At 44.2% G+C, this 26285-nt stretch overlaps 1 protein-coding gene across 1 annotated transcript in view; it reads right to left on the bottom strand.

Moving 5' to 3' along the window:
- Positions 1-11758: 11758 nt before the first annotated feature.
- TMEM131L (transmembrane 131 like) overlaps positions 11759-26285 on the bottom strand; it is a gene marked incomplete at its 5' end in the record, with an annotated part of 79231 nt that continues 64704 nt past the window's right edge. The window contains 10 exons of the mRNA XM_084264164.1: positions 11759-12171; positions 13633-13775; positions 14607-14695; positions 16281-16401; positions 17720-17805; positions 18863-18941; positions 20070-20255; positions 21114-21271; positions 22783-22907; positions 24198-24352. Of these exons, the coding sequence (XP_084120290.1) occupies positions 11893-12171; positions 13633-13775; positions 14607-14695; positions 16281-16401; positions 17720-17805; positions 18863-18941; positions 20070-20255; positions 21114-21271; positions 22783-22907; positions 24198-24352 (1421 nt within the window). The 3' untranslated portion in view covers positions 11759-11892. The remainder of the gene's footprint in view (positions 12172-13632; positions 13776-14606; positions 14696-16280; positions 16402-17719; positions 17806-18862; positions 18942-20069; positions 20256-21113; positions 21272-22782; positions 22908-24197; positions 24353-26285) is intronic.

The raw sequence follows: 26285 nt of genomic DNA, 5'->3' as shown, positions 1-26285 counted from the left end.
TTCTTTTCCTAAGAGAAATGTTCTAGTTTCCTCATCATCTTTGTAGCCCTTCTGTGTATCCTCTCCAGTAGCTCCCTGTCCTTCTTGAACCAGGAAGCCCAGAACTGGACACAATATTCCAGATGGGGCCTCACCAGAGCAGAGTAGAGGGGGAGGAGAACCTCTCTTGACCTGCTGGCCATGCTTTTCTTGATACACCCCAGAATGCCATTGGCTTTCTTGGCCACAGGGCACATCACTGGCTCAGGGTTAACCTGCTTACAAACTCTGAGTTGAATTCCTCTCTAGCATCCAAAGTTACCTGGATGTGCCACACAGAGCATGGCTGTGCCCTGGCAATGCAAGTATGGCCACCATGATCTGGAGATGCCTGCAGCAATCCCAGCCTCAGCTGACCATGCTCTCCCAGAGAGATGACTTTAGTCAACAGCTTTAATAACAAAATGCTTTGCTTGCTTTAGTTTTTTGTTTCTTCCAGGTCATGGTGTCCATCTGAGCACAGGCCAGGCAGCAATGGCACGGTCCTTTCCCAGCAATGTCCCGTTACTTGGCCCAGGAACACAGCCAACCCTGTAGACCTTTTAGCAGAGCTTGGGAACTCCAGCGTGCACCTGGTGCACTGCAAGCACAGGGTAACAGAACACAAAGCACCAAAAAAAATCACACCACTCATGGATTGAAAGCAAGTAGGGAATTTACACAAAGCCTACAACAGGGGGGGGTTTAAATGTTTATGTTTAGTAATGCTAAAAAGGCTTTTGTAAATCTCTAATATTAAAGTGTAGAGCACATAATAAACTCACGCTTTCAAGTGATCTGTTCTGTACTTTGCAGCTTTTGGGCAGAAGAGTTATCAAAGGAAATATCAGACAAAACCCAATAAAAACAGCCAACTTTCATCTCAACAGCTGGAATTACAGGACAGGAATAAGTTGGTTCAGAGATAACCATAGTGTGATAAAATATTTTGATCTTACAACTGCTGTACTGTAAGAAAAAGCATCAAATTAGATGCAGTTGGTTACCTTGTATGAAAATCCAGGTGATAGTCCTCCACACTGAGCTCACCACAAGGTTTGCACCTGTGAGCACAAGAAGATCTTTGTTTCTTTGGGTCTCAGCATCCCATGTTTAACAGCTCTTACCGAATAGATGGGACACCTGGTTTGTTTTCAGCTTGTAACTTACACAAGTGTCGGTATAAAGATTCTTTTCTATTTATAGACATTATGTTACATTTGCACTTCTTTCATCTGCTATTTTTATGACACAATTTTAAATTAATTTCCTGTATGTTCTGTAATTAATAGTTTCAAAAAATTTCCTTTAAAATCTTTTCTTTGGAATACTTTATTTGTCCGGGCTCAGTTCCTTGAATGGTTTGTTCCCAGTTCACATCTGGGACCAAAAAGGCCAAGCAAAGCATACAGAGATGCACAACCCTCTGCCTAGAGGACTGACACATGGTCAGCACTCTGGTGTGTCCATCTTTCTGTGCAGTAGCACCCTCCCTGATGTTTGCAAAGGCTTCTAGCTGAATAGTATCTTTCAAGGGTCACTAACAAAACTGCAGTGAGTAATGGGAGAAGGGATGGGTTAGGTAAAGACTGACTGGAAGGGGAGAAGCCCTTCCATTCAGAGGTCTAAATTATTCTGTAAAATAAGTATTACTCACACTTGTCATGAGGAAACACAGCCTATGTCTGAGTTTGGTTTGTTCTCTGTTTCTGCCAGTGGAGAAATCCTGTCTCCAGGCTGGGCAGCCCCTTCTCTTCCATGGAGAACTCAGCAAAGAGCCAGTGAGCTGGTTTGCTAGATGGAAAAAAAAAAAAAGGTTACCTCATAACTTCTCACCAGGTAACAGGACAACAGTGATACCGTTGACTCACTCTGGGTAAGTCGACTGCAACTGGATTAAGGGAGACGGGAGTGTTTCCACCCGCTCTGGCTCCGTACCACTCCTGCTGAACCAGCCTCCCAGCCGTGAAGTAACTGCTTTGTGCTCTGCTCTGCCTTTTACTCCTGCTAGGTGAGTCCCCAAAAGACCCCCCCACCCCCATCCCCCAGGAATGCCACCGATCATAAAATTATCCCTCCCCATTTGCTTTCCCTGAGCCTGCTGGCACGACCACGACTACGCACACTGCCAAAGTTAACAAGCAGGCACATTAATCCCTGCTCTCGCTAGAGAGTCTTTCCAGACCTGCCTCAGCTTTCTGCCGGTGGCTTCAGAGGGAAGGGCGGGGGGTGCAGGTTTGTCTCAGGGAGATTTCTCATAAGCCTATCTACAGAACAAGCAAACACCTAATCTGAAATGACTAAAGCACCAGCTTTGCCTGTGGCTGGCTTTTTCATCGGCAGTTTTTCATTTGGGTGGCTGCCTTTGGCTGGGCATCTCTGGTAAACATTGCACAACGCCGAAACCAGGAAATACCCAAAAGTAAATCAAGCAGTGGGGATTACTGATAGCTCTTCCTTTGTCTTATCAAGGATCAGCCTTGCTCAAGCCAAATCCTGCCATCCCAAGGGAAGCAAAACCTCTCCAGGGAACTGTTGGGGCTGAAGGACACCCCCTCCAGCATGGGATGCAGCTGGGACAGGGGGGTCTTGTTGGGGGTGCTGTCGGGGTGCTGCCTGCCTTGTGCAACCGCTGCCACGCCTGGCTGCACCAGCCGTTGGAAATCGAGAGCCTCACCCCAGCTGCCCTCAAGGCACGGGGAGATGAGAGGCTCAGCACCATGCCTCTGGTGCCTCTCTGCCCTGGTTTATCCTTCAAGTTTCATGCTTGCTGATCCAGAGTTCAGCCAGGGGTTTGCCTGCCCCTCCAATCCTTGCTTTTCCCTATAACTTTTGGCACAAAAGAGAACAACTTCCTAACTAGAGCTGTGCCTTTAGCAGTGTATTTACTCTCTAATGAGATGGACCCCTACTGTATTTTAAAGAGGAAACCGGATAGAGAATGTGCCAAGGAGCTCTAGGGCTCTGTCCAGGGGGAAACTTGCATCCACCCCTCTTTGCTCCATCCCCCCAGAGCAGAAAGACAGCAAATGGAACAGATAGGAGATGAGGAGACCCCTCCAGCTCCCAAACCCCACCAGCAGGGAGGCAGCTAAAGAGCTAGGCTGCTGCAAGCCATACATTTAACCTGGCCTGCACAGGAGACTGCTCCCACATGTGGAAGCACTGGCTTGTCCTGGCTCTGGAAAGCCACCATCTTCTTCCTGAGGGGCTGTGGCAGGGGGGAATGCTGAGACAAGCTGTCACAATTGCTCCTTTTCCTACAGTAAGTAGGATGCATACAGAAATTCAGGGCAGATACCTCATGCCTGATCCAGTCCTGCAGCAGAGGGAATTTTTTTTGGAAGCCAAGTACTCCCCAAACCTCTGCAACTGAGATACAGGGGAAAAGGAGGTGCTGCTTTCTCTTTTCCTGGATGAGCTTTCTGAAGGAGCCAGATGATCAGGAGCTGGATTAAGCCTTTCAGAAAAGGGGGGCAGAGAATATACCAGTGAGACTTTAACCACAGGACACTGGCAGGGGTGGTTGGCACCAGCTGCACTGAGACATCCTGCGCACCCTCAGAAGCGGAGACGGAGGCCCAGCAGGAACCCCAGGGCCTCCAGATATGAGGTGTCAGCAGAACATGGGACACCTGAGGACTAAATGCTAAACATTTGCATGTCTGAAGGGGCAGTGGGAGCCCACGTGTTGCCCAAGTCTTTCTCTCAGTTGTCAGTGGGAGAGACTGTGCTTAAACACCGCATTACAAATGCCACTAAGCATGACTTGCTAATAATCTAGCTACAAAAAGAAAATTGACCTTTCTTTCTCTCTTGTAGGAGACACATTAAGGTCTAATCAGTAAAATGGACCTCTACCAGACATTTTTTGTATGCTTTTTGGAGGTGACATCCAGCTTCTCACACAGGTCTTCTGGAAGCTCAACTCTAGGCTGTTTTGATAGGGAATCCAGAGGAAGGGTACCATTATCAGATCCAGAGGTTTCTTAACTGTGCTCTTATCTCTCTGCTGCCACTGCCAAAAACATGCTTTTCAACCTAAGTAAACGGTTAGACTCCTTTAACACAAAGTCAGGCACACATAACAAACAAACCACAGGCCCATGTCCTGGGCAGCCAAGTTTTAGTGAGGTCAAAAGATCCAAGTGTAACAGCACCGACAGTGGCATTTCCCACTGGTAGCCTAGGCTTTGGCTCACAGCACAGAGCGGCAAAGCACAGGAGATAGGGAGGCTTTAACCTCGTGTTTGATGTTTGTGGAAAGCAGAAGCAGCTGTTTTGCAGACAAACTGATCTAAATTGGCATCTCACATGAGCACAAGCTTATCAGCTGTAGCTCTAAAATAAGTCTGGACTCCAACAGATTTATTCCAGCTTGGGAGGACACATCCTCCTCTGCCCCCAGAATGAATTGTACAACTGGAAGAGAGTTTTCTGAGTTGGCAGCAGCGGGCTCACATTTCCACTTGCTCCTAGGAAGCGCTGCAGGTCCCATGGGCTTCATCATGTTAGATGTCATACGTACGCCCTGTCCAAGCTACGGCGCAGAGCCAACTTGTACCAAGCTACGGTCTGTCTCTTCCTTGTCTCTTTCAGGAAGTTAAAACAGATACCCATGAGAAAGAGGGTTGACCTAAACAGGGGTGAATGCTGACATACTCGGCTCCTTGAGGGGTCCCGGGCAGCTCCAGAGGCTTCCTACCTCTTCCTCACATGAAGCACTTCCTTACCGGGATCTCTCTCAGATGCCGAACCTGAGGCTTCCCTTCCATCTGCAGTGGTTTTGAGGCAACACTGGGTCCACAGTAGTAGTAATCAAAAATAAACCCCCAGAGCAGTCATTAGGCTTTATTCACTGCAGGAATGCATGGGGGAATTTGAAATTGGCAACTCAGTCCCATTACTGTAAGGATACATTTGGTCTGTCATCTACTAAAATGCGTGGCTGCGTGTGCCTGGCAAGTGCTTCAAAGTTGTTCTTTTGATCTTTACAAAGATAAAACTGTAACATTTTTGTAGGTATATGAGAACATTAGTTACCAGACTAGTTAAAAACCACTTACCTTTTTAAACTGGTGCCATCTGTTTTCTGTTTTTATTTATAGAGCCCAGTACTCCGTCTCTTGAGGACTCCTCTAACAAACTCTTTATACGCAGTATCTGCAGCATATATATGTCTTGGCCAAGACAGCTGAACTGGGGCTTGGCAGGTCTGCAGATGGGGCTGGTTATACGAAGGACTGCTCAGACAAGAGGAAGCAAGCAGAAGGTTGGACAGAAGGAACCTTCTAGGAGCCTTTTGAGTCAGCTCTTCAGAGAGAACACTGCCCCTGGTTAGGCTTCAGGCTTCTCTATTGCGGCAAATGCCATATGAGGTTTTTTGCAACCAAAGCCAAGTAATTGTTTACATAACAGATAATTGTGTAGTTAACAAAAACTTTATATCTTACATAAGGATTCGGAAGTATTTCTGTAAGCCATTATTTGGTCCTGAGCAAACTGTATGACAAATTTTAGTCTTTAAACTGATAAGTTATTAAAAATGTTTCAAATGAACAGAAAGGTTCGTTTCTTTGGAAAAAAACCCCAACAAACCAACCCTTCACCAAGTAATGAACGTGTAGGGCATCTACAGAAGGCACAGAGAAATCTCTCCTTAGTGACACTGTGAGATGTATCCAAATGTTGGACATTGCTGTAGGGTATTGATTTGGGTCATGAAGTTCAGCAAGGGAAACTCATAACCTTGCCTGTGAACCTTGGCCAAGGAGCAGAAATACTTACAGATAGGAAAGGCTTGTGTCACCATGAGCTCAGAACCCCTGCAGGCTGTCTATCTGAGCATCTCCATCCGGTCTTTGTGTCCCAGGTTTTTGCTTGCAATCAGGAGCATCCCTGCTCCAGGATGTCCTGAGCTGCGGACGGTTCAGGCCAGGCCACACAGAGCCACAATGTTCAAGGCTGTAACCCAAAGCACAAGCAAACCAGGAGAGAGGGAGACTGCTGCACTTGCTGTGATGTAGTGGTGATGAAAATGATAATGAAGTGCCAGCCTGTGCTCACCAGAGCAACAGTGTGGGAAAATTGGACAACTGAGCCTTGATTAAGCACAAGATACCCACACAGTTTGACTTCTCACAGCCCTGGCAAGAGCATTACATGCCAAGGACATGCAGATGGGAAAAACTGAAACTCGGTACTTTAGGTCATTTGGTGAGTGTGTGATCTGACACAGTACTAACAGCGGGTGCCCGCAGGCACGCACAGCACATGCCTGATGTCCTTAGCCAACAGGAAGGGGCGGTAGATGCCTGATTAAAAGCGAATAACTGAAGGATGAACACAAGCTGTGAGTTAGGAGAGGCTTTCACTAACAGAAGTAGGCTGGCATCTTCTCTGGTTAATAACTTCTTGCTGGCTGCAGAGAGACTGATCGACCTGCAGGCAGCTCTGGAAAGAGCAGATCAATAAAAAACTGCTGCTGAGTTCCAGAAACCATTTATACTACAGACTGTGGCTGAACAGCATGGGGGGGGGGGGGGTGGGGGGTGGGGAGGGAGCAAGGGCTTCCCACACTGCTCCAGAAACAGGGCAGCAATGAGGTAATTTTCCAAAGAACTGCACACCATCACAAGCTGGGCTGGAGGAAGGGTGAACCAGCCCACATACAAGCAGTGGGACGGTTGCCACCAAGATGCTGCCTTTCTCACGCTGGCACTGCTGAGAAGCAAGCAGTGAGCTCCCATGGCCATGCCACTGTCAACAGGCATCCTAGGAGAGCAGTGGGATTGTTACAATGTTTTCTTGTTTCTGCAAGGTTCCCTTATCAGCTTCAACATCTGGTTTGCACTCTCCAGCATTTCCTACACCGCACTACAGAACACCTTTCATCTAGCAAGGCCACGTAGAGTGAATAAAATTAGACATTTCTCTCCCTAAATCAAAACCAGCAATCATAGCACGTTCTTGTACGGCCCTCAATGGCCAAGCGCTTCGCTGTAGCACCTCAGTGTTGTGTGAGAAGGTGATTTCTAGTTTGGAGACAGCCCCGCATCACAGCACCCGCCGAGCCCCGCCCCAGCAAGGGAGACCCGCCTGCCCTGTGGCTGTGTCTGGGAGCTGGAGCGGGCCCGGCGTGCAGGCCTCCCCCACAGCTGTGTTAAGGCAGACGTGCGAAAGCACCACTTTCCCTTCACAAAATGTACATTGAGTTGAAATTAAAACCAAACAAGCGGGTCCCAGCAAGCCAAGCGTTTTCGCCAGGACGGCCAGAGAAACGAGGTCTTGGCAGAGCCAATCACCCCTCGGCTGTGGCAGCAATACCCCAGAGCGTGGTGGGGATGGACATGCTATGGACCACCTGAAGTCACTGCATGGCAGTTGGGTTTACTGAAGAGGACAGGGATTTGGTCACTCAGGGAGGCAACGTGCTCCTTCCAAGAGACGTGTACGTACACACTCAGTTGCAAGCCAAGCCTGGCTGCTGGTAGCTTAGCTGACAATGATTAAATAGCTGGTTTATGCTAGATGAGAAGCTCGTCCACACCAGCTAGAGCAGCTCATCTGGCACCCGATCGTACACTGGGGAGGCCCCGTGTTCCAGGCCAGCATGGTCTCTGCTCGCGCAGGTTGCTGGCAGCCTCCAAGCAACAACTCCAGAGAGGTGCGTGGGGTTGCATGAAAACACCAAACCACCACCACCTCTGAACAAAGCTGCCTGAAGCTCAAACAGCTCAGGGACCAGCTCCCATGCAGCTCCAGGGGGAGTGGCCAGGAACAGCTGCCATTCAGATCAAGCCCAGAGCTCGAAAAGGTGTGGGAGCTGGTGTTGCTGCTGCTGCTGAAAGCAAGCAGCAAGAAATGAAACACAGCAGAGGTCACAGACAGTGAGCCGCATGGAGCGCAACCCGCAGTGACAAAGGAGGCATTCTTGTCAGGGAGACATGGACAGACAGCTTTTGCAGGGAAACCCTCTCCAGAGACGGAGGGAGGAGCAGAAACACTCGGCTTTCAGCAGTGGGGGGGCGCCTGTGTCCCTGCATTAGGGTGAGCTGCCGAGGCTCAGTTGCAACATCGCCTTGCAGGGCTGGGACAACACATCCTGTCCCTGCTGTGCACATCCCTCACCCACAATGGGACTGAGCACAGCTTGCCCACTGCCTCCTGCTCCTCCATATCGCCCTGCCTGTGAAGTGGGAGGAGCGCTGGGTTTCACCCAGCGGAGCCTCCTCCAGCACAGGACTGGGCAGCCACCCCAAACAATGCCAAGGATCTCCTCCTCCAGCTGGGTGCCCTCCCTCTGCCCTTCTCCCACCTGCCAGAAAGGCAGGGTGAGTGCTGCATTGCCACTGGGATGGGATGGCTGCAGCCGTACCGTGGTCTTGGGGAGGCAGTGACCCTCAGCCCACCCAAGAGCAGCACAGAAGAGGAGATGGAAAGTCCTGCCCCGAGCCATTCCCCCCACAGAAGCAGGCAAGCAGAACAAACAATGGGATGGCGCAGGGGAATCCAACACACAACTAGAACAACAGGGAGGCCTGCCATACACCTTTTCCACAAATCACTGGCAGCAAAGCAAGTACAGAGAGGGCAGAAGTAGTTGGAGGTGAGTCAGTGACCAAGAAAACTAAATAACAGGTGTTCCCTGAAGCTGGAAGGGAAGAAATGTTGGAAAGCAATGCCCAACCTACACTGCAAAGACCAGCCCAGAGCTCACCTGGCAGGACAGCGGCACTGGTTCTGCAGGAACCTGCGGTGCTGTGGAGGCCTCAGCTCCCCAGGCAGCAAGGGGCTTCTGAGGCACCAGGAAGTCAGGTGCTGGAAGTGAAGACACAGTCAGCCCCAACACAGGTGGTGAGCACCTCCCCTTCCTCCCTTCCACCCTCTTCAGCAGATTAAGACAGGTGACAGCTCTGAGCTCATTGCCCTCTGGCAATCAGACCTCTCAGCCATGCTTTCAGGTTTATTTCTGAGAGCTGTTTGCTGGGCATTGCTCCTTGGCACAGCTGCAGCAGCCCTGCATGCCCAGACCCAGCCACAGGAGCTGCAGGACGGACTTGCCAGTTACCACCACCATGCTGATGACAAAGTCATGACAGCTGACACCCACCACACTCCCTAGGCCAGCCTGCCTTCAGAGGCTTGGACTGTCACCCATGTGCGATCTGCAGTTTGGTCTGGCCAGTCTCTTGCTCCAGAGCAGTTCAAACCCAGCCCTCAGGCTGGACTGGCAGCAGCCAAGCTGCTGGGCAGTCCAAATCCCTCCCTGCAGCAGCTGAAGGCTGCACTAGCCCCACTTACCCAAGACACAGGGTCCCAGCAGAGCACTGTTCTCTCCTACTGAGAAGCTGTGTTGGATTCTCCTCTTCCCTTGGCTCTTCAGCTTAATGCTGCAAGAGGCTCGCTGCAGCCTGGCAAGGCTGGGGCAGCCAAACACACCTGCAGCACATGCTGCCTTTGTCCACTGTCTCTTGCAGTACCTATAAACTTTCCTGAAATGTGCCAGGGATATCCCCTGGCTCCAGGATGGAAGTTCTGGATGAACAAGGCAAGCTTGTGTGTCCTGCCCAAGGACAGCAATAGCTTGATATCCCCAGTTCCCAGTGCATGTTCAAGCAGCCCCAAAGCCACTGGGAGCAGGGGGGGTTATTGCTTCTCCCATGTCTTAGAAAACACTGCATGTCATTGCATGTCCTGTTTACGTAGCGTTTGCATCAGGATAGAAATCAACACTGAAGAGTTGGAACTGCCCATGATTCCTTCCCCAGCACCCCACCCCCCCATCACCAGCCATACTAGGGAGCTGTGCATGCTCCTCTTATACAAGTACTTTTGGGTTTCCCTTTGCAATCTTGCACATTTCCTGAGTTGACCTAGAACTTCTTTTGCTGAAGTTTCTCAAAACAATCCCAGTTTCAGAGGGATCAGTGACGCTCTGGGTCCTGCTATAAGAAATTCCTGGCACAGGGCAAGAAATCAGAAATTATCTTGCTCATGACAGTGAAACATCCTTAGAACAAACTGGTGATTTCCACTGTAGTAGAACTGCAGTAACTTTGTAGTGGAATTATTTCATCTTCTTTACTGTAGGAGGAGGAATGATTTTTAACTGAGCCCAAATCCACTCACATCGGGTGGATTGCTAATTAAGCTACAGATGTCTCCTGATGGCAGCAATTATTCCTGGTAACCTTAATGAGCTTGTTACATTCCTTAGTTATTGTTACAAAGAATATTAGGCAAAGTATTTCATATAACTACACAGCTCCCAGAGGAATTACTTCTTGATCTGTTCTGGTTTGATTAAAGAGAATGATTGTTTTCTTTCTTAGCAATATTTCTCAAATTGTTTGCGGCTTCTTTTTCCCTTGTCTTTTGTTGGCACTTGAACAACTCTGACCAGCTTTTTCACAGGGATCTTTTCCAAACATTTCTAACATTTTGTGCTCTCCCTGAGCTCTTCAGTGTCTTTTCTTGGTTTACTACATAGCTTTTTTTCTCACTTTTCCAGTGATTTACTCTGTCTGGAACATACTCATTACTCGTAACAGGGACCCAAGAGCTGAGCAGAGCTCTGGAGGGTTTTGTTGTCACAGTTTGTTACAGATAGAAGAAAAGCATTTCCTTACACTGGGACCTGAGGAAAAGCTTCACTCAGCACATGTCCTAAAAACAATTAACAGAATTAACAAGTATGAGCCAAGTAAGCTAAGCACAGCTTTGCACATCTGCTCTTCTCTCCTTAGCCTCTACAGGTCCAAAATTCAAAGAACATGCTATACAGCAAACAACACACAATATCCAGGGAATAAAGAACTTCATTGCATTTCAAACCATATGATAACTTTTTTCCCCCCTAAAATCTGTAGTCCCTATTCCTCCTGAAGTCTCCTGACATAGGTAAGAGGTGCACAGAAAGCATGTCAGTGGCTATGACCGCTTCTCATGCCTTACTGATGAGCACCAAAGCTCATATGAACATATGAACTTCCCTTCAGAATTACAAACAATGATGATTAAACTTGCATCAACAGATTCTTGCCTAACACGATGCATCATGGACTCTGGGCACTAGTTCCTGATCAAGCCATTAAACCACCAGTTTTGAAAAGTATTCAGGGACAATCCCATTTTTCTGACATCAAAACCAAAAGGTGTACTACACAAGTGAACACAATGCTGTTCTGTCTGGAGGGTGGCGTGAACTCAGCTCTCAGAAATACCTGTTCCAGCTCAAGCTGCGGCATTTTCAACAAGGGCAACTAAAAGCACTGGAAATGCTACTGTAACATGAAGGCTAAAAAGAAAAACACATCATGTCAGGAGCCACTTGCAAGAAAAGCTCTGGGAAGAAATGCCTGCTCACCCACACTGCACAAGAGATGTTGTCCCACTGCGAGATGTTTACACCCACAAACAGCAGCAGCAGAAACGGCACCACTCGGGAAACCTCTGATCTGCAACACCAGGTAGGTCCCCAGTGCTGCTGCTGTTTGGTCCAGGGGCACGATGACTTGTGGGTGTAAGCCTGTACCTAAAAAATGCTGAACTGCTCCTGGTTTGTACCACAGATTGTAAACTTCAGAAGAAACCTGTGCTGTACAGGTTCATGGAGGCTTTTAATAGCCTGATACTGTTCCTATTCTAGAAAAAATAAGTTTTAAGTTGATAGCCTTCAACTGACCATGGCAGCGACCTGAATGTGCTTTGCTTTTCAAAATGCACTGAATGCTCAGACTTCAGTAAAAAAAATTTATTTTCAATATAAAAGTGCCAAAATATCCACCAACATTGTAATCTATTCAACAACCAGCTTACTCTAGTAATCAAAATTGCAAGCATCTTTATTCACATTTTTAAATCAAATTCCTTTCACACGTTTCCACAGTAACCCGAGTCCCTCGGAAGTGGGAAATTTGCATTTCGATTGGCTGCTGTAGTCCATATGTCCAAGTTCACGTAGGTACGAAAGGGGTTAAACCTCGGGTAGTACTCCTGCTTACACATAACTGCCTGGTTCTCCACGTGGGTCGAGTGCTGGGTCGTGGCACTGACGGGGCAGCAGCTTTCATAAACATCACTCTGCGGTGCCCAGATGGAACCAAAAAGTCCAGACATTGGAGACAAGCTTCGGGTGCTTGAGAGGTAGGGCTGCAGGGCAAGACAAGATTATCATGGGAAACCACCAAATGGAACACTTGCTGAAGAAAACGTGGAAGTGTAGTACTACTAAATGGGAGGAAGCAGCATTTATGCAGAGAACTTGGGAAACACACAAGCAGAAAATTGCACATGAGCTTAGAAAGCATTATGGCTGCCGAAAGCAGTACAGCAGCCTTACTGTGTGTGCGCAAAGGCACTGCACTAAATGAAGCCATATGAGCTCCTCCCTGCACGGGATCGATATTACAGTGACAGGAACACACTATTTGGCTCTGGTCAGGCTGTTAGGAAAAATACGGGAGAAATGGAAGGCACATGAACACCATGGGTGTTTTGAGAGTTAAAAGAGAAGGACACCTAAGGAATGACAAGAAAAAGGCTGAAGTATGTGTGCCAGTACTGAAAGACTCTGCACACCGAGAGCAGAGAGGGATATTGAGTATGGAAAAGGGGCTGTAATTGGGAGCTAGGGAATTTAGTTTGAAAATTTCGAAAGCTTATAAAGAACCTCCTGGAGGGCAAGATGTGTTAGTCTGTGAGGAAGTCTCTCTTAGAAGGTCATGGAAGTCCTGGGACTTTTAAAACTGAATGAAACACTGAAATGTATTGTGGGGAAAAGCTCGCCAGGGAAATGCACTGAATTATCTAATGTATTTTCCAATCTCTACCTTCTGTGTTTCCTGGCATTCATGAATAAAATATGAAATAGAGCCACATTTATTTTAGGAAACAGTCTTCTACCAGTTTTGCCACTTTTAAACCCAGCAGAATTTTCACTTTTGCAGTTGAAAATATTTCTGGCTTTATTTGTTTCGTTATTTTTCAAAGTAAACCTAGTGTAAACAAAAAAATATAATTCTAAAATAGAAGATTTTTGAAATATGAGCAGAAGAGAAGGTAGTTAGAATTAAAGACCACCTTGAACTAAAGTCACTACATTGCACTATGGGATGACATACGCATGAGTATCTAGAGCGTATCATGTCAAAGTCAACATTGAGAAATCTGCACAAATCCAGGTTAAATCACATGGATTTCCTAGCAAAAAAACCCTGTCAAAGTCATTGAGAGCAGCTGTCCATTCAGTTCTACAATTTCCAAATCTCTTTGGGTTTTGCTGTCAGCACTTTCTGTGTTTCACCCTCATCTGGAAAGGCTGATTTTGATAGGAAAAAGTCTCAGTAGACTACGCTAAGTCCAAAACGGTTTTCAGTATGTAAGAAGCTTTAGTCAATTCTCAGGCAAAAGGATCTGTATTAAAATTTCAGAGACGAGGCCCAGTAACAAAAGAAGCCACACTACCAATGCCAGCAGTATCACACACACACACACGGCTTCTGGAAGGATTCATGAAGAACATGTGGGCCACAGTTAGGGGAAAGACAGGAATAGGCTGGGAAGGGCTGGAAGAGGCACATGAAGGCAGCGCTGCGCAGTGACAATACTCACTGTGGAGCTGACGTAACTGGTGGGCTCCCAGGTTGGTGGCATGTTGGGAGGCGCGTTCCAGGTAGAGGGACAGTTCTGGTCAATGAAGGCTGTGTTCTGCACCGCTGCAGTACCTGGGAAGCCACTGGGGTAGTTCATGTTTTCTGCAGTTTAAAGACAAAATAAGGCTTTTGTAACATAAGCACTACTAATATTTTTGTGGAGGAACACTGAGTCTTCTAGGAGTGAGTCAGGCTGGAACCGACCTAAGCCTTCAGTGACTTCAGGCACCTTCAGGGCAGCACAGCAGCAAAGCGTAACAATTTCTCTTAACAAGGCTACCACTCTGTATTAGGGACTCACTAACAAATTGCTATCAGGAGGACGGGATAAAGAGTTGGCAATCTCTCTACTGGAGAACAGAGTCTTTATTAGCCACAGAACGTGCATGGCAGAGCCTACCCAGGCTTCACTGCCAACATGCCTCAGCTATAAGCACCCAAGGGATCACTGTGCTGCCTGTGATACTGTAGCCTGACCTTTAATTATTGCTTAGGTAATGCTAAAGAATTCTAGGTTGCTGCCAGTGTGCTTCCCAAGCCAAGAAACTCTAGCCTGGAAAGGTAATTGGTCACAAGAGGCCTTCTGTTTCACACACTGGAAGGCAGAAGCCTGCCAGAGGGGAAACAAAGAAAATTGTGCAAAAAGATTTGTGTAATACTGTGGTCACGAGCATTTCTATTCCCTCTCAGAGTCCTGTATACTGTTTTTTCAGGCTTAATGACTCCACACAAAGACCAGTCTTCTCATCCATCACATGCAAACATTGTTTATTACTACAGAGCATCCAGTCAGCTGGAAACCGTAAAGTCCACTTAAGCAACGAATGCCCAGATGTTTACAGCCTAGCTCAGCCTTTGGTTCTACAAAAGGTGAGAGAGAAACTCCCCACAACTCATGCCCAGTGATAATTCAAAAGCTTTACTTCATCTTACCTTCTGGGAAAGCACTATATTCGTTCATCTCTACTGGACAATACACGTTGGAAAACTGGCTGTCACAAGCTGCACTCCAGTCAATGAAGCTGTCCAAACAAGAAAAAAACCCAAGCCCATCAGAAACAATTTGCAGAACTTCTGAAAATTATTCAGCTGTTAGATGCAAAACGCTTGTAGCTGATGATCAGGCTTTTCACATTCTGCTTGCCAATTCCACCAGTATCTACTCTGTGCTACTAGGCAATCACAGAGCTCCTTCCACCGAGCTCTTTTTCCTCTGGGAGGATGAACAACCTGTAATGACAGCTACCAGAGTACTGCAACACTTAACTAGGTTCAACTTCTTCCTTTGTAAAAGAAAATAATTGTACTTCTTCCCCACTACCATGGAAATTGCAGATATTAAGTGAAATAATGTAATTTGAAATAGAAGAAAATGCATTTCAATGCTTAGGAGCAGCAATTAAAATGGAGATTTCTAGTTTCCCTACCACATGTGTTGAAGTCCTGTTAATATGTTTAATAAACTATGAATTAATTTGTAGGGATTAGATTTGCTTTAATTAAAATAACTTTGAAATTTCAAGAATTACTTGTGAAAAGTCTTATTAAAAGATGCATCAGAAGTGAAACAAGCCCTGCTACACAGCGAGCTTGAAAAATTCCCAAGTCTGGACCCAGGCTGGACAAGGTAGGCAGATAAAAGGATTACATGTCAAGTCGTGCTCATTCAGTTGCCATTCAGGCAAGAAGCCATCCCAAGTTACCACTGCTACATACGAGTAATTCATTACATAACTTTTTTGCATTTGAAGTCTAAATTGAGATGGGCATGTGAAAGCAAACAGCATAATACAGAATCTGCCACAAATGACTATTTCCTCTGACTTGAGAGTCCAACAGCCTGCTGGCCGCTGCTCCCAATCATTAGGGCTGCAGTCTGTTGACATGACAGTGAGAACAGAGGTTAGCAGGCTGGCTGGGATCACAAGACCATAGCTCGGGGGTTTCTGCATTACCACTCTGTCATTTCAGATGATAGGATACAACCTGAAAAACTGGCTGCATTTCACTGCTATGTGGTGGCAGAGTACTACTTCTCACTAGTTTGTGGTGCATCTTTCATTAGTAAAATTTGCAGCTTGGAGAGTCTGGAGTACCAGAGATAACTAAAGTTTGTTAGTATAGGAAGATCAACCCAAATTCTACACAGAGTCTCAGACCAACTTTTATCCTTACACTACCTTCAAACTCAAACTTTTTGCCTTTAACAGCATCTGTTCATGCCATTTAACATGAGTATACACTGCATAATGCACCCCATGATATACAGAAGCTATATATTTTGCACGAGGAAAACAAACGTGAAAGCCAGGCTCTCTGCCTGGCCACACAAAAGCAACAGGAGAAATTAAAAACTTTCCAAAAAGTGTTTAATTTGCAAGAATATCTACACGTAAGCAGGAACACAGTGAATTTGTCTTAGCAAAAGTAATCATGATGTACCAACAGCAGAGCATAAGCAGCTAGAACTGAGACTGAAGTGACAAGAAGAAAGTAACCATCTCCTGCCTTACAAAGACTGTAAGCTAAGCTCAAAGAGTGGTCACCTGTATCACAAAACTCTGAACAAAGAGTTACCCCTACTTTTTATATAAAGCATCAACTTGCCTGTTGTGGACAGAGGGGGTTTCTTGGATCATGCATGGTATATTATTCTCAAGGTTGTAGTTTAAACTGTTTGTCAGGCAGACTGGCTGGGCAGGCCACAAGTCTCCTGTTGGGTAAAGACCTAAAAGGGAAAAGGAATGAAATGCAGAAAAACAGGAAGGAGGCTTCACAGACTCTGAGTATCACAATGACACTTCATTCTCAGATCCACAGTAAGGACTGTACGCTAGGTAAGAAGTACAGATTTACTAAGGAATTTATTTCCTTCATGATGAATGTCCATCTTATAACAAATCTCAAAATTTCCATTTGTTAAAAAAATATATACAAAGAGTTGAACCAAGAAACAGAAATTCAGCAAAACAGGCCAAGAAATTCCTAGAGAGAATCCTTAGGTCATCAGCCACCAGTGCGGAGGCAGCAGCCTTCCTTTCCTCACAGCAGGGTGGATGGCAGCGACGTGTCTCCCTCACCCCACCCAACAGCCAGTACCCATCTTCATCTGACTGTGCAAATGCAGTGGAATTAGGGGTGGGTTTTTAATAGACTAGAGCTACCCACGACCACACAATAGATAAACTTGTTACAGCTGTATTTAGTCCTAGTGCAGGTATTCCTTGTGCCTCTTTACGGACTGAGTGCCCTGACTGCCCACAGACACTTGCTTTCTATCAGCTCTGTGAGAACAGGGAGCTGGAGAAAGGTTAAAAACCCCCGAATCAGCGGTCTCTGAAGACAAGGGGTGCAGGGTTAGATCTACTTCATTATTTCACAAGACAGATATTACAAACACTGCTACTGTGGAAAAAATTTGATCAGCATTTGTATTCTACTAGACACAGGTTAAACCTACAGCAGAAGGGACAGTCGTGAGGGACAGTTCTGCTGCGCAAAGAATGTGTCCTAACCAGATTTCAAACTCCACCTCACCACATAGCCTGTCGCTTTTATGAATCCCACTCAACAAATTGGTATCACTTTCCTTTGAGGTGCAAACAATGAAAACTGAAAAAGTTTCAACACCCCAACTCAAACCTCATTCGGCTTTCAAAGACAGCAAGTCCTGACTCTAGAAATTTAGAGGGAAAAATGGTTCTATCTGATTTGACGCCGAACATCATCTTAACATAGAAACTCGTGCTCTTGATCTCCCAATTGCACTGTTTTTGTACATAAATCTGTGCAAAGCTGAAGGGGGAAAAAGCAGAATACCTGAAACATGAGTTGAAAGCAAAATGCTGTCCTCACCGAGAGAAGATGCAGCAAGGTCAAGGTTATAAGCTTTGGTTTGCTAACTTTGCTCTTAACATGTTTACAAGTAAGTCAAGTTCTAATAACAACATGTCTATCAAGTTAGTGTATGCAAGTTATTAGCAACATCATTGAAACTGCTTGACAAAGTGTACAAAAAAGGTTTGATTGTTAACAAAGTCACTGACCTTTATTTTTGTCAGGATCTGCAGCTATGTCAGTGAAATTGGGACATAAGGTTTCAGGATACTGAGGGATGCTGTTCATGTCTCTGCTGAGTGAAAAGAAAATTTAATTTCTTAAGTCTAAGCATTGTTATGTTTCATAACCTAAGTATATAAAAGGAAAATACAGTGATTAAAAAGTATTCTAATGGCTGCTATTGTTTCCACTTTCAGTCCTGATTTTTAATATGAATTAACCATGTGCAATTTTTAACAGCTTTTTTCCCCAACTGAAAGCCAGCTATTTATTACACATGCAAAATTCATAAAATCAATACATCTTAATTACCTCACTTTTATTATCTAAGTACCAACCTATTGCAAATTAATTCAACAGCTCTTCTCTAAAATTGGAAAACAAGCTACAGTCCATGAAGATGAGTAGTTTCTCTCATAATGTTTCAGTGCTCCCAACAACTTTCAGGCAAGTTTACTTTTGTGTGCATGAAGACACATAGGCACACGTGAACATCGGTTTCGTACTTGTCAAAGCCCATCAAAGGAAGAAGTCAACATGAGTGGAAAGGGAACATTTTCAAGCACCAGAATCCCAGAGGAAAAGGATTAAATTATTTCTGCTAGTGAAAACAGAGTTATGACTGAGAAGTGAAGTGAGGACTCACAGTAATAAAAATTGTAGATGCTAACTTTACTACAGTAAAGTAGTAGAAAGGAATGTGGGGGAGGGGAGAATCAATTTTCATGCTGTATATCCTAGGAGAACATTATTTCCATTAAAAGAATAACATCAACTTGAAGTCTTGTTCCCATTTTTTTTTAAATAAAATTATTACTATAATATAACTAAGTACTAGTGGAAATGCAGTAAGTTGCAAAATCTGGAAGAAACGCAAGGGGATGAACAACTGCCTTTTCACCCCATTTTATTTTACATTTGTAAGTACTTATCGTACTTCCCCAGCATAATCCATTTTGCATATATCTTTTCACCTACCAAAGATTCTTTTCCTTCCAACTAGAAAGTGCAGTTAGATGATCACAGAAAATGCCAAGACAATGGGCAGGTATAATTTATTCAGACGAGACAAGATTTCAAGTTGGTGGTGTTTCTTTAATGTCTTACAGGCATAGATTCAAATTTTTTACCTGGTATTGCAGATGTTATGAGACAGATTTAAAGTGATAGGAGTTTCAGATGGAAAATCATTTTGTGAAATATTCTCTCCTAAAGAAAAGAATGACTGTGAAAATCAGAGATCCTAAAAAAGAAGTATGCACAGAATATACATACACACAGACTCATTGATCGTGTTAACCAACTTTTCCTCTCAGCCTGGGGTATCGCTAACCACGTTTATTCTTCCAAAGCACACTACCTACTTCCACCACAGTCCTGAGTCTATTTTATGACTTAAGTGATTACCACACCCTTGACAGAGAGGTTCCTTGTTACTACTAAATTAATTTTTAATTTGAAATAACTTTTTTTGATTTGTTTTTTTTTTAAGGAACATTACAATTTGAACAAACAGAAAAGTCACATGTGCACACAACTATCTGTTAGCTGGTTCAGATACACCGCACACTGTATCTGCTGGTAAAGTTTAGACACATACAAGCACACACTTTAAGTACATGCATATCTAAACCAACGTTTTTCATGTACTCAACGCTTGCTCTTATGAAGCTGCTTCTGAAGAAATTTGTTAGACCAGAATAGTTTTTTTGCATAAAATGCTTCCTTATCATGTGTCGCTTCAGCACTTTCTTTAAAATTTACTACTAGTGCTATGTCACTTTAGACAGTGATGGTGGTGACAGGGTTTAGACTTAGAACTATTTTAATGATCTTCAGGACTTCAAAAAACTGCACTAATGAACACAGTTCCCATTTCTCATATAGTCAAGTGGCTCAGGTCTCCTGACAACTTACGCTTCAAGTACTGCCACATCCAATCCCAGCATCCTCAGACCTGAACACATTCTTCATTTTTGCATTTTCTTACATAACTCTAACACAAAGACTGCATTTTTATAAGAATAATGTGACATAAAAAATTCAAAAGAAATTGCTTTGCCTAGTGATAGTTCTTCTATCTTTCCATGAAATCTAATTGTGCAGCTTCCTCAGTGCAGTCTTGGCACCTTCTCTGTAGCCTATCAGCTCATCTTTGTCTCCACAAAGCTTCTGGTACTTTTTTTTTTTCAAATACTAAGTTCTTTAAATCTCAGCTTGTGTTTCTCACCTATAAAGGGCAAGTTACATGCCCTATGCTACAGCACCCCTTTCCATTCAGAAGGAAGGCTGATACGCTGTTTGCTGTGGTGCAGGGGTGATACCTGCAGGACTTACTGGATGGAAGAAAATGCCTGGCAGTAATCATGGGCTTTTTGTCTCCATCTGAGCTGCTGGTACTGCTCCAGCTACCCCAGCTCCCACGACTGGCACGAACGCTTCCTGATGAACTTCCACAGTCTGAGCTTGAATCAGAACAAAACTTCTCCAAACACTTCTTTTTGGACCGTTGATAAAAGCTTTCTGAAGTTGCAAAACCAAAACAACACAAAGTCTTTCAGATGAAGATTCTGTCAAAAGTAATCTGAAGCATGAATTTACATGGGTTCTCTGAATTTCTTGCAACAGGACAGAAAACAGCATGCACTGACAGCCTCAAAATAAAACATGTCAGTCCCTACAACGTGGAGCTTATGACCTACACAACATCCCCAGTGCAACAAATGCAAGCCTGGGTACAGTGCAGTTAGAGGCAACAGTTTCAAATATGAAACCCATACTGTTCTTTGAAACATATAGTTAATATTTTAAACAGGAAGCATATCCTGAATGTAGGAACATACATACTGAAAACAATGACAAATTAATTCATAACTGATAGATTCTCTTTTCTCATTATCTCATCAGCTAGGTAAAGGACAATCATATAAACACTGATACCTTCTTCGGCTCTCCTAAAAAGCCAGGCTAAAAGCTGACTAAAATCCTGACAGAAAGGCAAGCAGGAGATACCAAAGCCAGTGGTGGTTTCCAGAAATGACCTGCCTATTGTAAAGGCAGCCTTTGCAGTACAGACACTTCACTTGGTACCAGCTTTAATTCAAACATGCAAGGAGACTGCCAGTCCCTCACCCAGGACTGATGGACTGTGACTTCAGATTGGTTAATCTTCTGAGTTGTGCCACCTACCAACCCCATGGAAACAGCACGTGGAGCCCTGCAGGTGTTATTGCAAGCACTGCATCGTGCCAGTCCTGCTGTCTCTGCATCAGGGCTCGAAAGGGAGAGAAGCACAAGTCTCTCAAGGACAGAAAGCATCTCTACTGCCACAAAATCTCCATTAGCTTTCCTCCCCCGTTTCAGACAAGTAAGATTGCATACCTGTTTCTCCTTGTATAGACAAGCTCCCAGCTTTCTGGTCTGCTTTACAGTTTTCCCCATTACCCTGAGGACACCAGGCTCTCATTCCAATGTTCGCTCTCAGATCCGGCCTTTCAAATTCACCGCACACGTGCTTCAGCTCAGTCTGCTCGGGGACCCTAACACAGCCACACCCAAAGAAACATGTTTGCATTTTACATTTCAGCTGCAGCTCTCCTTCTCAGGCATTGAACACCAGCTCACATAGCTAGCAAGGCAGGATGGGGAGCAAGGAATAGCTTTAGGAGTCTTATTCCCCACATTTACAGAAAACAAACTTTCCTGAAGTGCAATATCCCATGACATGGACACCTCCTTCCCAGGGGAAGAAGCAAAACAACATGTGTATGTTTTAACTCCCTTCTCCAATGCGCCATCAGGTGTTACAGTGATACGCACAGCCTGGCACCACACAAAGACCTAGACACAGAGGAAAATGTGCCCTACATCTGTTTTACTGACATAACTGTAACAAGGAAAAAACCCATCATCTAAAGTCATATTAAGGTTTTTCTAGTCAAATTGGAATATCTGGATCCAGTATCATAACCAGAGAGCATTAAGGGAAAATGAATAAAATCCAGCTGTCAAGTTTTTACAGGAAGGAAATGGTTATGTCTTAACACAGAAAGGAGCAACTGCTGAATCAGTTCAAGGAACAGACACCAAATTGCAGTTCCTTATTTTATCCTTCCTACCTACAAAGGTGTACATCCTGCAAGGATTTGTGCATGTGCTTCCCACACGATGAATAGCAATTTGTTTATAATGAGCTGTAGCAGCCCATTTGGATTTTCAATCTTCTTCTTAAGTCTGATGACCTCAATAGGCCCACTTGCAATAAAAATTAAAAGTCTGTGAAGGCTTTCTAAGATCGTGACCTTAATTGAAAGGGCTGAGGGAGGGAAGGAAGAGAATTTTCTCCTCATAAGTGTTTCTACTTTAGCAGCAATTTATAGCTTTTTTAGTCAATTATAACTATTTTTTATCAATCCAAATAACTAAAATTTTTAAGTAATTAAGAGTATTTTACAGCTGACTTTAGAAATGCATTTAAACAAACCTCAGGGCAAAAGCAACCACAACCCTGATTTGCCAAGGTGCTCTCAGTACTTTTGAGCCTAGTGCTGCTTTCATCTTTTTAATCATTACAGCAAAAACACAAGCTGCTGCCTTTTTTCTACATATTTCTCTCCCTCTTTCAAAACTACTAGATGACAACATTCCCTCAGTTACTCAAGACACCAGATGATTCTCCTGAAGGTGGAATCATTTCAGCTATTTTATTTTCCTTTTTTCACTGAAGAGTGATTTTGCCCACACAATACCCAATTGAAAGGAAGCTAACTACCCAAAGTTCAGAGACAGCAAATTCCAAACTATAAGGGAGATGGACCACTGCTATGTGGAACTAGGGTATGTCTGTACACACACAGATTTACAAATGGATTATTTCTTTTCCTCCTGGTGATGCTCAGTGCTGCACATTCTTAAATATAAAAGCTCAGACCAGGATTAAAGTATGTTTATTTTAACAGATAAAGCAATCCTGTGTAATGTACTATGCAAAACCTGAGGAAACATTACAGCAACTCTGGATTTCTTCATGATTTAGCAAAGCAAAACATACCTCGCAGATATATTAATGTTCTTCTTCTTATTTTTCCTAGATGTTCTATTTCTATTCCAATTCATGTTTGGTACATTTACTTCCTTCTTCTCCTGAGGTTTCTTCTTCCTGTATGCATCTTCTTGCTAAAGGTAAAAATATGAGCTGAGACAATATATACATTATAAAAAGAAGTTAACTCAGTAAATGAACACCATTGAATTTTTCCAGCTAAATTTCTCTGGACAAAACAACCTGACCCAAATGCATAGTTACTTCATGATTTAGTGCCTCTCCACAGCACATCTTCTTTCCAGCAGTATCAATGTGACCAGCCTTTCCAAGACTTTGTCCTTCAAGACATCAACAGATGATACAGAAATTTTTGAATTCCCCATGTTAGCATTCCCTCCCTCACAGCATGTAGCTCTAACTTCCAGGGAAATTAAAAAACAGAGGGAAAAAAAGGAAAGCCATGAATAAAATTCCCAATGTGCTAAAACCAAACAAAATAATCTGCCAGATTTATGTCCAGTTTGTGTGCAAGTTCAGCAGAAATAAATCCACCCTCTCCTCAGCAGCTGGGGGCTGGGGAGGAGGCATTTATTTGAATTACAGCTGAGGAAACGATGGGGTAAGTTAACCAACAAATAATAGTCCCTTCAAAACCTGCAAGAAACAGACTGAGCACCATCGGAAGGAAGTTTGTAAAAACAGTTCCCAAAACAAGATTAGACCCTGTCTTTTTTGATACATATTCCCCAAGGATGGTAAGCAATTCCTCCTTGCACCTTTTTAGGGATTCCTATCTGGCAAACAGGACACAAACATAATCCAGGTTCCTGGATTTGCTAATTAGTCTGATAAATTCCTTTACTGTTTCACACCATCTGCAACAGTCTGCTGTGTTTATCAAGCTCAGAAATCAGAGGTGAAGAACGATCCTTCTGAGCAGCTTCCCAATGTGTTAAGAGGTATCTGCCTGCTGTATTCTCAAATGCTGTTTTCTGATGCAAAGCCCTGTATTAGGAGACCAGGTCTGCAAATGAAGGCTTATATGCCCACCTAGGACATCTCCCCTCAGCGTATGTTCCCGTGACAGTACAGTGGCTGACAGCTGGCATTAGATTCCAGTATGTCTGTGCTGGTTCTGACAATAACGAAGAGTACCTCTTGCTGTGATACAGTCTGCATCACAACAGAAGGGCTGATTTAATTTTTACTCAAGCTGTTCATCTTTCTATAAAGCAGCATTAAAATGCAACCCAGGTAGGACAGACAGCATGTCTAGGTACTTCCTCATTCATCTGATTTACAGTGTTTCAGACCTGTGACTGAACATAATAGTCCCTACATAAACATATGTACCTGCATGCATAAATAAACAACAAAAAGATCATTTTAAATTTGAAGAGTGGAAAGATAACAATACAAACCTCAGAAGAAGTAATATCCTCTTTTGCACAGCAGGGCGTCTCTTCCTTAGGTCCTTTATTAATCTTTTTCTCCATGGAAGGCTTTACGTTGATCTGTTTTTTTAAAGTCTCACAGTTTTCTGTTTCATTCCTGAGAGGCACTTGCTGGCTATTCCCTACAGTTAAACATGAACATCAGTTTGCTTGGAAAGAGAATGGATGCCCAATTATAGCCACAGTATCTTCTACCTTTCTTTGAAAACAGACTTATGCTGCTTTCCAAAACACATGGGCTAACCTGTAGGCTGATGATGCTGTACATTTCACAATCAAAAGCTAATGCTGGATAAAAATTCTTACAGAAGTTGCAATAAGTAGGTCTGTATTGATCCATGCTCCTGGGCACACCCCTCCTTGCACATGCATAAACTGCCCAAGTCTTGTTCATCCCACCTGAATTTGGGCTATTCAGGTCCCAGCCATGGGTGTGTAGGGCAGATCCTGAAACCAGAGAATACTGGGCTAAAAAGCAAACAGAAAAAACCTGCAGGCTGGGTGGGGAGGAGACTTTTAAAAAATGGGTACATCAAAATAAGGGCAGTCTTTATTTGGAGCTTTAGGTTTCTGAATTGTCCTCTGCATTCACTATGAAGATAAAGGGAAGTCATCCTTTCTTTAGGATGGGTTCTGCAGTAAAATGTCAATTTTCTTAGGAAGTTTGTGAGTACGAATAATTATTCTTCTGTTACAAAGGCCACAAGGTAAAGAAAATGAGAGGAAGGCAGTCTCAACCACTAGCTGTGTTCTCATCAAGTCACAGTCCTCTGCCTGGGCCCTGCCAATCCTGGACAGGGCAGAATTAACTTCACCTCTGATCAGCTCCAGTTATCTCAGACACCTGCAATACATCCACAGTGATCTGCAACCATGACTCTTGGCTGCTCTGCATGAGAAACGCCGCTGCTTCTCACACTGAAGTGGTCTCCTCAAATGAGGAAGGCACACCCCCAAACGTGTTCTGTGTTTCCCTATCTACCAGCAAACTACAACATCTTTGGTTTAAGTCAGCCATCCTCTCCTCCCTGGAGCAGGCAGTCACAATGACTGGACACAGAGTCCCCATCAATGAAACACCAGGGGAGACAGACAGCAGGTAAGGGAGGCTTAAAAAATGCTCCGTTGCTCTCCAGTGTACAAACATGGAGTTCTTGAGGCCTTGGAAGACTCTCTGTTCACACAAAACCAGGTCTGTAACTATAATCAAAATAAAAACACTGCAACATGGTACTTGTTAGACTTCATTTCTCCCACTGAACATTGTGAAGCACAGAAATACTGACACAGCAGAAACCCACAACTGCTAACAGACGATGCAGCAGATTACCTGTTGTGCTTTACCACTGAATCCAAGTAACTGTCAGTACTTCTGAAACACTCTCAAGGTGGAAGCTTTGTCAATGAAAATCAGTCTAATATCTCCCAACTGGTTTATATATAACCATGATTTCCACAGCCTGTACTCAAAATTACTTTCCTGTGCACGTAACTACAGTTAAGACATAATTACTGATTTCCCCCCTCCCCAGGCTGATTTCCTAATTCAACACAAAGAACACCACACTGCAGTTTATGAGCACATGAAGAAATTCAAAGGGCTTTGTGAGTACATGTGAAGTTATCCTGCCTCCACCTGAGCCTGCACACGTGTACCTGCTGTATCTCAACAGGTAACAGCACAACAGGAAGCCACTGGCCCAGGGTAACAGCTACATACTACAGCAGGGCCTGAAATTCCTCTGCCATGGCTCGCTCATTCACTCAAACAAGTACAGCTAGGAAGTTACTAACAGAAATGTTTATCTGGAGACTCCTACTAAATACAGTTTCACAACAGTCTGATGTCAGCTTTTGTTATTTTAGGTGGTTTTACCAAAGGAGTTCTGAATAACCAGTACTGAACATGCTTGCTGGCACTGAAAATTGCAAACTGGGATGTTTCTGAATATTTGACAAGGGCAATTTGATTTTTATAAGCAGATCTATGCCATCAATTATTTTAACCATTAGAATGCTACAGCACAAGCTTGGAATCTGTAAACCAAGGCAAAT

Source organism: Gallinula chloropus (genome assembly GCF_964237585.1).
Source record: "Gallinula chloropus genome assembly, chromosome: 4".
NCBI classification, from domain to species: domain Eukaryota; kingdom Metazoa; phylum Chordata; class Aves; order Gruiformes; family Rallidae; genus Gallinula; species Gallinula chloropus.
The sequence above is the reverse complement of the archived record's forward strand: the minus strand, read 5'-3'. Positions and strand labels throughout refer to the sequence as shown.